Source organism: Silurus aristotelis, assembly GCF_946808225.1.
Source record: "Silurus aristotelis genome assembly, chromosome: 10".
NCBI classification, from domain to species: domain Eukaryota; kingdom Metazoa; phylum Chordata; class Actinopteri; order Siluriformes; family Siluridae; genus Silurus; species Silurus aristotelis.
This window is the reverse complement of record NC_139583.1, coordinates 27079400-27093098: the sequence shown is the minus strand read 5'-3', so window position 1 is coordinate 27093098 and position 13699 is coordinate 27079400. Positions and strand designations below refer to the sequence as shown.

The window sequence follows — 13699 nt, the reverse complement described above, 5'->3', positions numbered from 1 at the left end:
CTCAAAAAAAGGTTGCACATGGTCCTCCATAGACTCCCAAAAAAGGCTGTAGATGGTCTTAGTTGGATACCCTTAAGAATATTGTACTTGGGCCCCTAGATATCCTAAATGCTGATGATTCGTCCATAGATACCCTAAAGATTGTTGTTGAGCGTCCCCCACTGTAACCTTAGCTCAGTTTGGAGGGTCCTATATGGAAAGTTCAAAGAGTGATTATGGATGTTTCCCAGTAGAGATACCCTAAAGATTGTTGTGGATGGTCCCCAATTTATATCCTAAGAGTGTTATTGATAGTACCTCCTGGACAACCTGTGGTATGGTTGACATCAGCTCTGGAAAGAGGCAGGTCAGAGATTGATAAGATTAGAGTTCGACCGATTCATCGGTTTTGCTGATTAATTGGCACCAGTAGTTGATTGCTGAACTATCGGCAAAAATCAATACCTATAGTTTTCCCTGGGTTGCATCTGCTGAGGTCCACTTTCATTATACAGTACAAAAGTGGCCTCTAGATGCAAATCACTGAACGCCACGTGCTGTTTGTGCTTAACTGGGTACCCTAAAGATTGTTGTAATTGGGCCCCTAGATATCCTAAATGACCATAAATGATGCTGTATGATGCCAAGAGGAGACAACTTTCTAAACCATGCACATCAGCGCTGCCTTCTCCAGTATAATTTGAGGCTTCTCAACGTTGAATATTAAAATAGAACTAGAAATCGACTATGTTATACTTGAAAAGCATGCAGTTCTTTAACAGGACTAGTTAAAATTCCCGTTTCACGTCATCTTTTTTTAATTATTATTCATCTTGGATGCAACTGGTTTTATTTCAAATTGAATGCGTCTTTTTCCCCTCAATATTCAGTAATATAATTAATATATTCATAATTATTTTAAGCACATTTTATGATTCAGTAGTTTGTTTGTTTTTGTAGTCAAGTTTAGTACTATTCTTCATGGAGTGTTTGGTTTTTGGTTATCCAGTATCTTTTTTTTATTATTATACATAAATATCAGTTGATTACAAGGTTATTAGCAAGTACAATCCAACCTAGCTATTATTCAACCTCTAGATGAGATGGTCTCCCATGTATATCCTTCATTGTTGTAGATAGTCCCAGACACATAATCTGGATTGATCACACCAGATTTGGTTTACATCCTCAGAACAATCAAAGCAATAATAGCAAAAGAATATTTATATTCTAAGGGGTTTATCCATAATCAAACAAATCTCATATTAGGCATCTTCAGGACCATGCAAGAGCAGCAGCAGTGAAGATCACAGGCCACAGCAGTAAGGGCAGCTGCAACAGCAATGCCACCATGCAGCCTATTGTCTTACGATGTTTAGTTTGATAATTTTTGCACTGAACAGTCACTTTGGTATACAAGCAAGGTGGACAATGTTTACACAAAACACTATGCAGCACTAACAATCACACCCTCACTCTCTTTACACATATTATCTGTTCTTATATACTGTAAATATATTTTTCTCATTCTCCTTCATCTAAAATGTAGATTGTTTTTACTATACTTTTTATTCTCTGTGTTGCTGTAATATATGAATTTCCATCCAGGTTGAATAGTGATTGATCGATACACATACACGTAATGAAACTAGACATAACGTTTAAATTTAATTCTGGCAGCATGGCCCTCAATATAATGCTGCTTGCAGCTTTAATTATCACTACCAGTACAACTACCACTAAAGAGCATGTCAAATTGTCACCATAGCATATGTAACTGGTACACAGTATATTATGCAATTTGCATGCCATTTTGTGTAAATACAAGAACATAGAGAAAACCACTTAAACACAAACCACCTATTAGATATTGCTCTGTTTATTAAGTCAAAACGTTTAGGCATGACACTACAGAACTTTATGAACACTGGCCAATAAAAACAAGGCGGGATTGAAGTGCAGTGAACAACCTTCCTGGACGTGTCTCAAGACCTATAGAGAATAAAATTAAGATGTTAACAATTGCAAAAAACTAAACAAACAGCTAAACAGTGAACATAGAACACTTTTTCTAGTCCCCAGGCATTCCTAACATTAAACAGTATAGAGTTCGTTGCTTAACATGTATATTAATAATTGTACTTGTCACATATGCATTAAAGCACTGTAAAATTCTTTACATATCCTAGCTTGTAAGAAAACTGGGTTCAGAGCACAGGGTCACCCATGATACAGCACCCGCTAGTGTAGAGAGGGTAAATGGCCTTGCTCAAGGGCCAAACAGTGTCAGTGCTGTGGCTTGAGTGCCAGAACTTCAGTAAGCAGAGCCTTAACCACTGAGCTGCCAATTTTTAAAATGTAGTTAAATGCAAGTAGATTCCTTGAATTATTCAGAAAACAAGAAAGTACAACACACTTCAATCCTCCTTGAAGGCACCTGTTTAAACTTTATCGATGCCCAGTTCCTCTGGGGTTGAGATGCCCAGCTCCATAAGAGTGGGGCGAAGTTCTTGAATCAGATATGGATAGATCTCTTTATGTGGTCCAGACTTATCCTGAGAAGATGATTAATATCACAAGTTTTTAGTAACAGAAGCAGAATAAAACATCCAAAGTGTGTACACTATAATACTTAGATCTTAATCTCAATTTGCACTCAAAGTTATACCAAGGTACTACATTTTTTATTTTTATTTTTCATATATAATATATAACTATACTTTATTATAAAGAACCTAAGAGCTACCGTAGTTATTTATGGCTTGTATCATGCATACAAGATGCACAAACCCACCTTTACTGCCTCTAAAATGCGAACTGCGCTGGCTAAGTCATTCAGCCTTCTGCAGGCTCTTAGTGCAGAGTCGAGGATCTTAGGTTCCGGGACAAGGTCATAGCCTATCAGAGTGTTCACACCTGATGATGAATAGTTTTAAAGAAAGAGGGAAAAAAATTAAATCAGCACATGCTTTAAAAAAATGCACCATTTTATTTATTACTGTGAATACATTTATAAAGTGAGGGTATGAGTAAAGAACAGTGGATAGTCTTCCTGAATTGTTATTAAGCACATATATGCCTTTACAAAATAATAGTTTTTTTTTTTTTTACTCCTCTAATAGCAATAATTTAAAAAATCATGCATTTACAAGCAATAAGCTTTAATTAATGTTGATATTAAACCTAAGAATACAGGGAAAGTGTGATCTCTGTTACTTGGCATGGCTTGTTAGTACCAAATGGGTTGGATTGAATATTTTATAAACTGTTGATTTTCTGTGATTTTTATTCTCTCTATAGTTTAAACAAAATGGCATGAATATAGTTGTGTGCAAAGCGTTTGGCATGCACACTACATTTTACCTTTTCTAAGTTCCCAGTCATCAAGGCTGGGCTTGCTAAAGTAAGTGACCCATCGAGCATCAAACTCCTCATCGGTCTCTGCTTTGGCATGAGAGTAGCAACGGGAAACCAGTGGAGCTGAGATAGAAAAAAGAAAAAAAAAAAACATTAATTCACCTCTTAGGATACAGTGCATCCGGAAAGTATTAACAGCGCTTCACTTTATGCACATTTTGTTTTGTTACAGCTTTATTCCAAAATGAATTAAATTCCTTATTTCCCTCAAAATTCTACAAATAATTCCCCATTATGACAATGTGAAAAAGTTTGTTTGAAATCTTTGCAAATTTATTAATAATAAAAAATAAATAAAATCACATTTACATAAGAATTCACAGCCTTTGCCATCACACTCAATTGAGCTCAGGTGCATCCTGTTTCCACTGATCATTGTTGAAACGTTTCTACAACTTGATAAGAGTCCACATGTGGTAAATTCAGTTGACTGGACATGATTTGGGACACGCCTGTCTATATGAGATCCCACAGTTAACAGTGCGTGTCAAAATTGTCTGTAGACTTTAGACAGGGGACAAAAACATTTCTGCAGCATTGAAGGACCCAATGAGCACAGTGGCCTCGATCATCAATAAATGGAAGAAGTTTGGACCCACCAGGACTCTTTCCAGAGCGGAACTGCCTGGCCAATCTGAGCAATCAGGGGGAGAAGGGCTTTAGTCAGGGAGGTGACCATAAAACAAAGATTGAACTCTTTGGCCTGAATGCCAAGCGTCTTGTCTTGTGGAAATCAGGCCCCACTCATTACCTGGCTAATACCATCCCTACAGTGAAGCATGGTGGTGGCAGCATCATGTTGTGTGGATGATTTTCAGCAGCAGGAACTGGGAGACTAAAGTTTGAATCACGTTATTAAATGCCAATAAAATAACGCATTAAACACTAAATGGACAAAAGTATTGGGACACCTGACATTTCCACCCCTATGTGCTTCTTTTCAAAGTTAAAGCAACCCAATTGTGTAGGATGTCTGGATGCGACATTCAGTTTTCCCTTCACTTAACTAGGAGACCCAAACCTGTTCATTTCATTTCATTTATATATATGATTACATGCACATTATCAACTTGTGCTGTTAATATCATGAACAGCAGCTACGCTAATTCCTCTCCACTGCTTCTCTTTCTCTCCCCATCCCGAGGCATCCTGAGGTTTGGCCAGCTACAGTCACGTCCCACCTCGTGAAGATTATGGACCTATGGATGATCATGGAGAAGTAGATGCCGAGTGTTTAAAGGCCCTGGCATGGAGAAGCTGATGCTGGATCTATGATGATCACAAATTGTTGTGTATTGTTGAAAGAATTATGACCAAACTCTTGATGTCACCCATATGAGGATGGGTTCCCCTTTGAGTCTGGTTCCTCTCAAGGTTTCTTCCTCATATCATCTAAGGGAGTTTTTCCTTGCCACTGTCGCCACGGCTTGCTCATCAGGGACAAACGCACACCATTCACCTTCACTGTTGTTTTCTGTAAAGCTGCTTTGAGACAATGTCTGTTGTGAAAAGCGCTATACAAATAAACTTGACTTGACTTGACTTGACATTTCCTCCCGCTTATCCGTAATTCGGGTCGCGGGGGCAGCAGTCTAAGCAGATTCCCCAGACACTTCTTCGTGTCCAGGGATCGGCTGTCAAGGCCCCCGCCTTCGACTGCTGCCCACTCCCTGACCCAAACCTGTTCCATCATGAAAATGCCGCTGCCAGCACCATGGAGATATGGTTTTCATGCAGTGGATTGGAAGATGGTTGGGGTTTGGCCTGCTATATAGCTTTGACCTCAAACATACTAAACACCTTTGGAATAAATGGAAGCGCTGACTGCACCCCAGGCCTCCTCACCCTACAACAGTACTAGACATAGATGTCTATCGAGCTGGACATGCGAATGTATTCAAACCCAGCTCGATAGACAAGACCCGTATAGAAGATAAAAAAAAGTGTACGGGTTTTTATATTTTTCAGATATTTAAATAGTTTTTTTTTAATGAATGGGACTTTCATTTTCATCACCATCATTACGATTATTATACACACTCTGATACAACCCTATAAACTACAATGATACGCAATTATGATCAGATCTATTTCAATCCAGTTTTATATGTATAGCGCTTTTAACAATAGAAATTGGACCAAAGCAGCTTTCCAGAAATAACATCATTAAGTCATACAAATTGAATTTGAAATTTTTAGTCTCTAAAAGAATGAGAAGTAAGTACACATCAAGGCTCTAATCTGTTCCAGCACCGGGGTGGTGGCATGAACTTCCCCTAGATGTCTGAACAGCGGAGTCCCTGGCTATCTTTAAGCGACGGTTGAAGAACAACCTCTTCCTGAAACACTTAAATTAGCACTTTCCAAGTTTGCTTCCTAAAAATCCAGTTTTAGTCCGTTTGTAATCTAGTGTACCAGGTGACTGCTAACTGCCGCAAATGTAAAAGGTATCCCTACTGAGCAAGCCAGTGGTGTCTATGATATGGAAAAACTTCCCAAGATGGTATGAAGACAAAATCGTGAGAGGAACCAGGCTCAAGAGAGAACCCACCTGGGGGATGCTGAATGTCCATTCATTATAAAACAATGTTTTATCATTGTTAAGGTGTACTATTGGCACTTAAATTCAAAACTCTCCATTCAGTCCTAGGCTATTGTAACACGCTGTTTGTATTAATTACAGTCCAAATCCATGGTTCTTGAGATTCTAGATAACTTAACGGATCTTTAGATGTTCATGTAGAATCACTGGTGCACTAAGGTATAACCATTTAGAAGGAAATTGGACCAGTTGGAACCCATTAAATGAATATAATACTAATAAGGAAGTAAACATGGCTAAAGTAGTTATATTATATAGTGTGTGTGTATATATTTATATAATTATGTGCAAATATCAATTAACTGGACCTGACACGTTTATGTACTGGGTTCGGTCATCACAAGGGCATGAACTCTGTTAGCTAGCATGCTAACCACTGAATGTTAAGTGACATTTACATTATAACTACACACACCAAAGTCAAAGCACCTTGTCAGTTTTATATTGTTATGTTATATGCACAAATACAATTCATAAAACCATTTCGGAACCATTTTACTTCAAGTCGGAAATGAAGCTTCTATGGAATCTAAGCAACACTGGAGAGCAGCAATATTCGTACAAAGATATAAATAAAATATGGCTATTACTATTAACAAAATTCACTTACCTGTACATTGAGGACCTGTTCGTGCTAAATTTCTGATTCCGGCCGCAGAAACACGAATGAGGGCAGAAAACATGATGTTCTCCTACCGACAGCTTGACTACACGGATATATACAGAGTAAAGGAGAGAAAAGGTAGTGCGATGTGCGCATGCGTGTAACAAATGTGGTGCGTGCGTAAAGCCAACTCCGGAATGGGAGGCACGTGGAAGCAGACGGAGAAAACCACATTGATGAAGCCGAGGTTGCCAAGTTTGCCGTTTTAACGTCACACTTTTAATAGCTTCCAAAAAAATAAAGCCAATGGTATCTAAACTAGGTTACAAACAAATAACCACATACACAGAGCAAATCTGTTTGATATGTTTTTTAATGTATAGTTAGTTTTAATAACAATGGTTATAACCTTTCTCAAAAATTTTTAAGCATTTTCTATTCATCCAGAGCTTATGCTGAGAAGCACAGGGTGAGATGAACTGACTGTTGTAGAAAGTAGCTTGAATAACATTTCCACATATTTTTGGATAAATATACTGAATATATATTTTCTTGAAATCATTTTATAGGTTTTGTACTTTATTTTTTTTTTATTGATCTTTAATAACTTCTTTGTCCTGGTCATGAAGGGTCCTTGCAGGAACAACTCTGAATAGGACACCAAGTTAATCCCAGAGCAGCACACTTGATTGATTGATTAATTAATTAATTTAAACAACCCTTCATCAATACAAACAAAACATTTCAAGACAAATAACTGTTTTATAATTAATGTTTAACTTATTTTTAATGCGTAACGAACAAAGCCAAAATGCAAAGTCAATACATAAGATATTGTCTTACATGTGAAAAATAAAGCAGTAAACTAGTCCCAGTTAATTATTACTAAACAATTTTATAAAGCCAAAAACTGTATTTCTATCAGTGAAAAAATGTGGTTTACAAATTATAACAGAAATGAAGCAAATCAAGCAGGAGCACATCGAGCGCTGAATAAACAGTATCTTCATTCACTCATGGAAAGCCACCTGTTCAGAAAATTATACATATGATTATATGAAATACGGTACACCAACAAATAGTGAAATTAATATTTAGGCTAAAATTTAGAACCTGGATTTACTGATCTGAATATCTATTACTTTACCTCAGTAGCAGTAGAAATAAAGCTTTTCGTAGCAATTTCTGCTCTCCCAGACATTAGTATTGACTTTGTAAGCTCCACAGCTGTAGAGTTGAGGTGTACAAGCCAGTGATTCTGGTATCCCCAGCAGATCCTTACTCATCCAAGTCCAGTTTCCATTAAGGAAATGCAAACCGGTCCACACGCTGTCAGTTGCAATCAGTATGGCCTCATTTTCAGGCATGTGTACTTGTGACATAGAGGCCAAGCCAGTGTAATGTGTTCTACAAAACTCACGTGCCTCCTCCCATGTCTTTTTCTCCTGAATCAAGATATCCAAGCCATAATTACAAATGAAAGCTCGAGGTTTCTCACACTCTAAATCGTTCCAGCCATTTGGGAGCAAAAGCACACAGTTTTGGCCATTGTTGTAATTATTTGGCTGTGTATTATTCCACTTAAAATAAATTAATGGTTGTCTATTATACCAGAGAAAGGTTTTAGCATTTTCTGGGCTCCTAATTAGTCCAATCCAGGCTGCAGATAAGTTTGTTATACCCATTAAAAGCTGGGTATCGTAGTCAGTAGTGATGGTAGCCAGGCCTCCATAATTTTGTGTGCAGTATGTTTGAGCTTCATACCAGGACGCTGATGCAGTAACATACATAAATCCTTTTCTCAGTGCTCCAGCTATCCCACAAAGGTACAGCAGAAAAAAAACAGATGCTTTCATTTTAGCAGTAATGTCTCTCAGTGATGTAAATTTTTTTACAGGTGTCCCACTTATATAGCTTACTTTTTTACATTTACATAGCATTTACATTCAGGTGCGTTGAAGAAAAAAATGATTTTTTTTCTCAAACCTATTTACAAACATTATATTACACAATAAACAATAGAGTTCCATTAAGGTTAGGTTATGGTTTGGTTTACTTACTGTATAACCCTCTTAATAATAGATGAATGAAAATGGCTTGTTCATGGTCACCAGTTACATCCAGAGGTGGCAAAAGTACACACATCCTTCACTTGAGTAGAAGTACAGATACTCATGTTTTAAAATACACGGGTAAAAGTTGAAGTACTGACTATGCTCTTTTACTCAAGTTTAAGAAGTTTGGGCTCTGACATGTACTTGAGTAAAAAGCAGCCATTACTACTACCTGTTTTAGTGGGACGCTGGTAACTGGATGTCACGTCTCATATATATATATATATATAATGATAGGGTTGTCAATTAATCAAAATATTCAATCGCAACTTAAATGCACATTTCTATCTGTTCTAAATGTACTATATATCAATACTTTATATTTTTAATACTCTAAGCAACATGGATATGGAGAAATATGGATGCTTTATGCAAATGTATGTTTATTATTAGTGAACCCAAACTCAACATCGATCATGAAAACAAAATATTCTTGTAAATGTTTTAAAATAATCATGGTGGTTTAAATTACGTAAATCTTCAAGACACCAAACAGAACCTTTGCTATGTTTCCACACGGACAGTTAATGAGGTGATACTGGAGCAATTGTACCTCTACTAACTTTCATACCGATTACACAATTAGAGAATATTTGTATTCAATGTAAACTGTAAAAGACATTGCGAGCTTTCTATAAATATATTTATTGTCTGTGAGTCAAATATTCACTGAGATTCAGGTTGTTGTATTTATGTGTTTTTGAAGGGAGATGAAATGGCAGAGAGCGCACCCTGTTTGTTTACTTTATTAAATTTTTTTTACATTATTTGCTGATTAAAAATATTTTTTGGTAGAGTTTATTTATTTATTTTATATCTGAGTAAAGAAGGGACATCGTGAATAAATGTATGTTGCGCTAAAGGTTTTAATTTTAACTCTTTTATATTTAGGTATATATTTATGTATATATATTTTAAATAAAAATTGTCAAACAGAAATGGGTGCTGCATTGATAGCATAAATAAAATTTAGTGCCCTTAAAAAGGAATTTGCGTTTAAATTTTGACAGCCCTAATATATATATTAATACAAAATTAATAAAAAAAAATGTTATCTAATAAATGTGTTCAGGCTGAACATCTACTATATAGAACACAACCAAAGAAAAGATGATGATGATCAGGAACGTCTCTGTTCTTAATCATGTTTACATCACTGACTTCCTCAGTCTGATCCACGTTAGCTTTACTTTTTGTTGCCTTCTGCCTGCTCATTGTTTGCTTCGTAAACTAGTCTACGTCTGTGGCGTGTGAGAGCCAGGAATTGATACACAGTGGTAGATTGAAAAAGCTACGCAATGGCAGGAAAGAGATGATGGGCTGAAATCAGCACACAGTGAAAATAAAAAAAAAAAAATTCACATTTCACCAAATTAATAGATTAAAACTAAAGCAACGAGTCTGTTTTGAAAATGTAAGAAGTAGAAAGTACAGACCTTTGTGTAAAACTGTAATGAGTAAAAATAAAAAGTTGTCCCTACAAATAAATAGTGTAGTAAAGTACTGATACCAGAAAAATCTACTTAAGTACAGTAAAGAAGTATTTGTACTTTGTTAAGTAGAGGGAAACAACAATTACTGTTTTGGACTATGTACTATTTCCAGTCTCAAGAATGATCATTTAATAGTCTAATGTAATAACTGCATGTCATTTTCTCCTCTGACTCTTATTATGTTATCTGTCTTTTTAACAGCATCAGGATTAACTGTTAATCTGGACCAGAAAGGTTTAAGACTGAAAGATTTTAGAAGAATGGCCTCTTACCAAACAAAATCCAGAGAAATAATGCAAAATAATGCAAATCTTTCTCTCAAGGCTTCTTGAAGTATGTTGGTGTATGTACTTGAATTGGTTCGGGGTACTTTGCAAGTTGAATCAAATATATAAAACCTGTTAATCGAATTGTGATGTTCGAAGACATACTGAAAAACGTCTGCAAGTTTTACTAGGTACTGTTAACATCCCAATATTTTGTGCAATAGCTACTACAGAACCACTGGTTTTCTACCAATAAGTTTTATAAAGCCTATTATGATAGTGCTGTACATGCAAATTAAAAAAAAGAAGCTTTTAATAAATGTTTTAAATGTGTATGAACAAATCCAACCACCCCTGTGACAGATTTAAGTTTCACTTTTCATGATCCCTGAACTACAGAGGAGCATCCCAGCAGCAGTGATTTCTATTGAACAATATCTGGTAGATTCTGTGAAGATTTAATATGGTCTTTTATTGTGTTTCAGTGCATTGATGTTACATTGTGTTAAACTGAAAATCCTCCCTGCAGTTTGGCCTTTATGTAATTTATTTTTTTACATTTCTTGATCCAAAATGTTTGGGTACAGTACATTTTCTGTTCTGTACATCATAGATTAAAAATGTTATGAGGAATTGTTTACGGTGACCTGGTTTCCCCATTTTTATACATATATATGTATAATATGTAATGCCATGGTAAAAGAGTTTACACTTTTCCCCTTTTCTTTTTTTTAACATTAACAGAGTGTACATGTGTCCCTATTAAAGTGGACATTAGTGCATATTATCAACACACAGTAACCCCATTTTTGTTTCGGTGCTTTCTTTGTTAAGGTTAAAAAAACATTCTATTACAAAATCATTCTCTTACCCTACAAACTGAACTCACAACCTACATTTACATGGTATTTGCATTGATTGACTTGGAAAATGGCTTTTATTCAAAGTTGTTTTCCAAAGTAACACCTAACCTAAATGTACTAGTACAAACTAGTTTTAGTGCTCTGCTCAATGAAATAGATCAATCTTGATTTTTTAGACAAGATCAAGCCCCACACGCATGACACAAACCAACTAAACTATAGACATCTTAAATAGACTTAATCAATCAAACATGTGTCAACAAATAAAAACATGTTTATCATCACCTTTGTTAGATTTTGGTAAAGAATTAGCAGCCTGTCATATCAGACATTTGTGGCAGGACAAGAAATTTTGTTTTTTTACAAAGGAAAAAGGTTTAAAATCAAATCCATGTTACTTAATGTTAGTATTAAGATGGGCCTCACACTAGTTCTCTAAAAATATTCCTATGTTGTGTGTTCAGTGTCTATTGGATCTTTACGATGTGAGTTTGTAAGTTATACAGAAAGTCTTTGTCTGGGCTCACACATCTCTGGTTACTATGTTTTCTTACCCAATCAGGAACACTTTTAGCTCAGGTTTATTTTCAGTGTGTATCTATACTTGTCTGTTATCTGCATTAAACTAAATAACATGCGCCATTCTGTGCCCTGTGTGATCTTATGGAAAACTTCTCCAAGAATTGTTTTTGTTTGGGCATGACAAAAATCTAACACTTAACAAAGATTGAATTTTACAATAGAACCATTCGAATAAAAAAAGTACTTTCTTTTTTTTTTATCTGATTTTTATCCAATAATTGTATTTGGTACATGTATACTGAAGTATTATCATAATTTCTGTACCCTTGTAACCCACTTTTATTACATTATAATTAGCTTTATATCTATCTGTGTGCATCTGAATTTGGAAACAACCATACAGTTATGCTGAACAAAAAGTTGAAAGCCCTTGCCCATATTTCTGTTCAAATTAGCAAAGACATAAATGGAAAGGGAAATGTCCTCTTTGCCTTCCTGGAAGGCATGAACTCCTAATTTGAGAAACTCCAATGCCTTTGTTTCCCACTTCTAGAAGAAAATTTACATTGAGATTTCTTTGGTTTTTACATACAGGCCTGTGACTTTTTTATTGTGGCCTGACTAATGCAAAAAGGTATTTTTGGCCAGTGTTTGAGAGGTTATATAGTTTAAAACCTCTTTTGCACTAAGCTGTAAGAGCTAAGATGTAAGAGCATCTTAGTATATACATATGTTGTCTATGAAATAGTTCTAATAAATATTTATGCAAAAGAATTAGAAAATCTTGTATATAACCTTACAAAAAATTACTGCAGTATTTCAGTATACACAGTAATATGTCAGTTGAAGGTACAAGTGTTACTAAAATAGAACTGCAGTATTACAACAATACAACTAAAGTACTAATATAATACAGCTGCTGTAAAACTACAGTATTACTGCAGTACAGCTGCAATACTACAATACATAATAAAACTAAAGTGCAATTTCAGTACTACTGAAGTGCAATAAAGTCATATATATTATCATAAAATTTTAACCAGAATATTGACAATATCAAGTTTTTTTGTCACACAAGACTATATATAATGACAGCACAATGAACATCATAAAACACAACACAACAATGAATGTGATTTTTTTTAAATTTTATTTTACTTCAAAAAGCAGCTGAATGTTAGATTACATGTATTTGACATTTGCAAACCATTCATGTATTCACTTTCTTTATTATTTGGAGGTTTCATTTTTGAAGACCTTGTACTCATTTTTTTAGCTTGGTTCTAATGACTGCCTTGATCTCAAATGTGGAAACACTGAATTTCTTTTGGATATCATTTAAAAGAAAGAAAAAACATGCTTTTTAATAAAATCATCTGCCGAATGCTCAAATGCATACATGTAAATATAAACGAAATTTATTAAAAAAATAAATATAAATATTTCTAACAGTTTCTGAGCACATCCCTTAGATACAATGGACCAGGTCGCCCGCAAGGACCACATGAGTCACCCGCGGGCCTTTTCTAAAATTAGCTCACCATAGCGCCATTTACCAGTGAGCTGCATCACATTTTTTTTGTTGCAATGCTTTTTAAATCTGTCAAGGATATAGAAAGAGTCGGAAACCGGAGTATGGGTATGAAAAAGTACGAACTGGAGAGGGGGTATAATCCGTAATGCGGGTAGAAACCTTAACATAGATAGTCCAGGGATGATCGACAATGTAAACCGTTAAAAGCAAACCTATCTTGAGCGCTTCCTCCGAAGTGGAGTCAGGAGCATGGAAGTACAAAAAATACTAGTGGTAGGAAGTCCGGTAGATCTCTCATGGCAACG

The 13699-nt window shown here is 35.5% G+C and overlaps 1 protein-coding gene across 3 annotated transcripts; it reads right to left on the bottom strand.

Annotated features, from left to right (window-relative positions):
- Positions 1-1840: 1840 nt before the first annotated feature.
- Positions 1841-6779, bottom strand: cox5ab (cytochrome c oxidase subunit 5Ab). 3 transcript variants are annotated; one of them, XM_083553343.1, is made up of 5 exons: positions 6609-6779; positions 3343-3459; positions 2774-2895; positions 2417-2534; positions 1841-1971 (listed from the first exon to the last, which is right to left on the bottom strand). In XM_083553343.1, the coding sequence occupies exons 1-4, from the start codon at positions 6679-6681 to the stop codon at positions 2421-2423; spliced, it is 426 nt and encodes a 141-aa protein (XP_083409469.1). In that variant the 5' UTR covers positions 6682-6779; the 3' UTR covers positions 1841-1971; positions 2417-2420. The 3 variants fall into 3 exon arrangements, with proteins under 3 accessions (XP_083409469.1, XP_083409470.1, XP_083409471.1); XM_083553344.1 differs by having other exon boundaries at positions 2396-2534; positions 6609-6770; XM_083553345.1 differs by having other exon boundaries at positions 3343-4417; positions 5078-6747.
- Positions 6780-13699: the final 6920 nt, after the last annotated feature.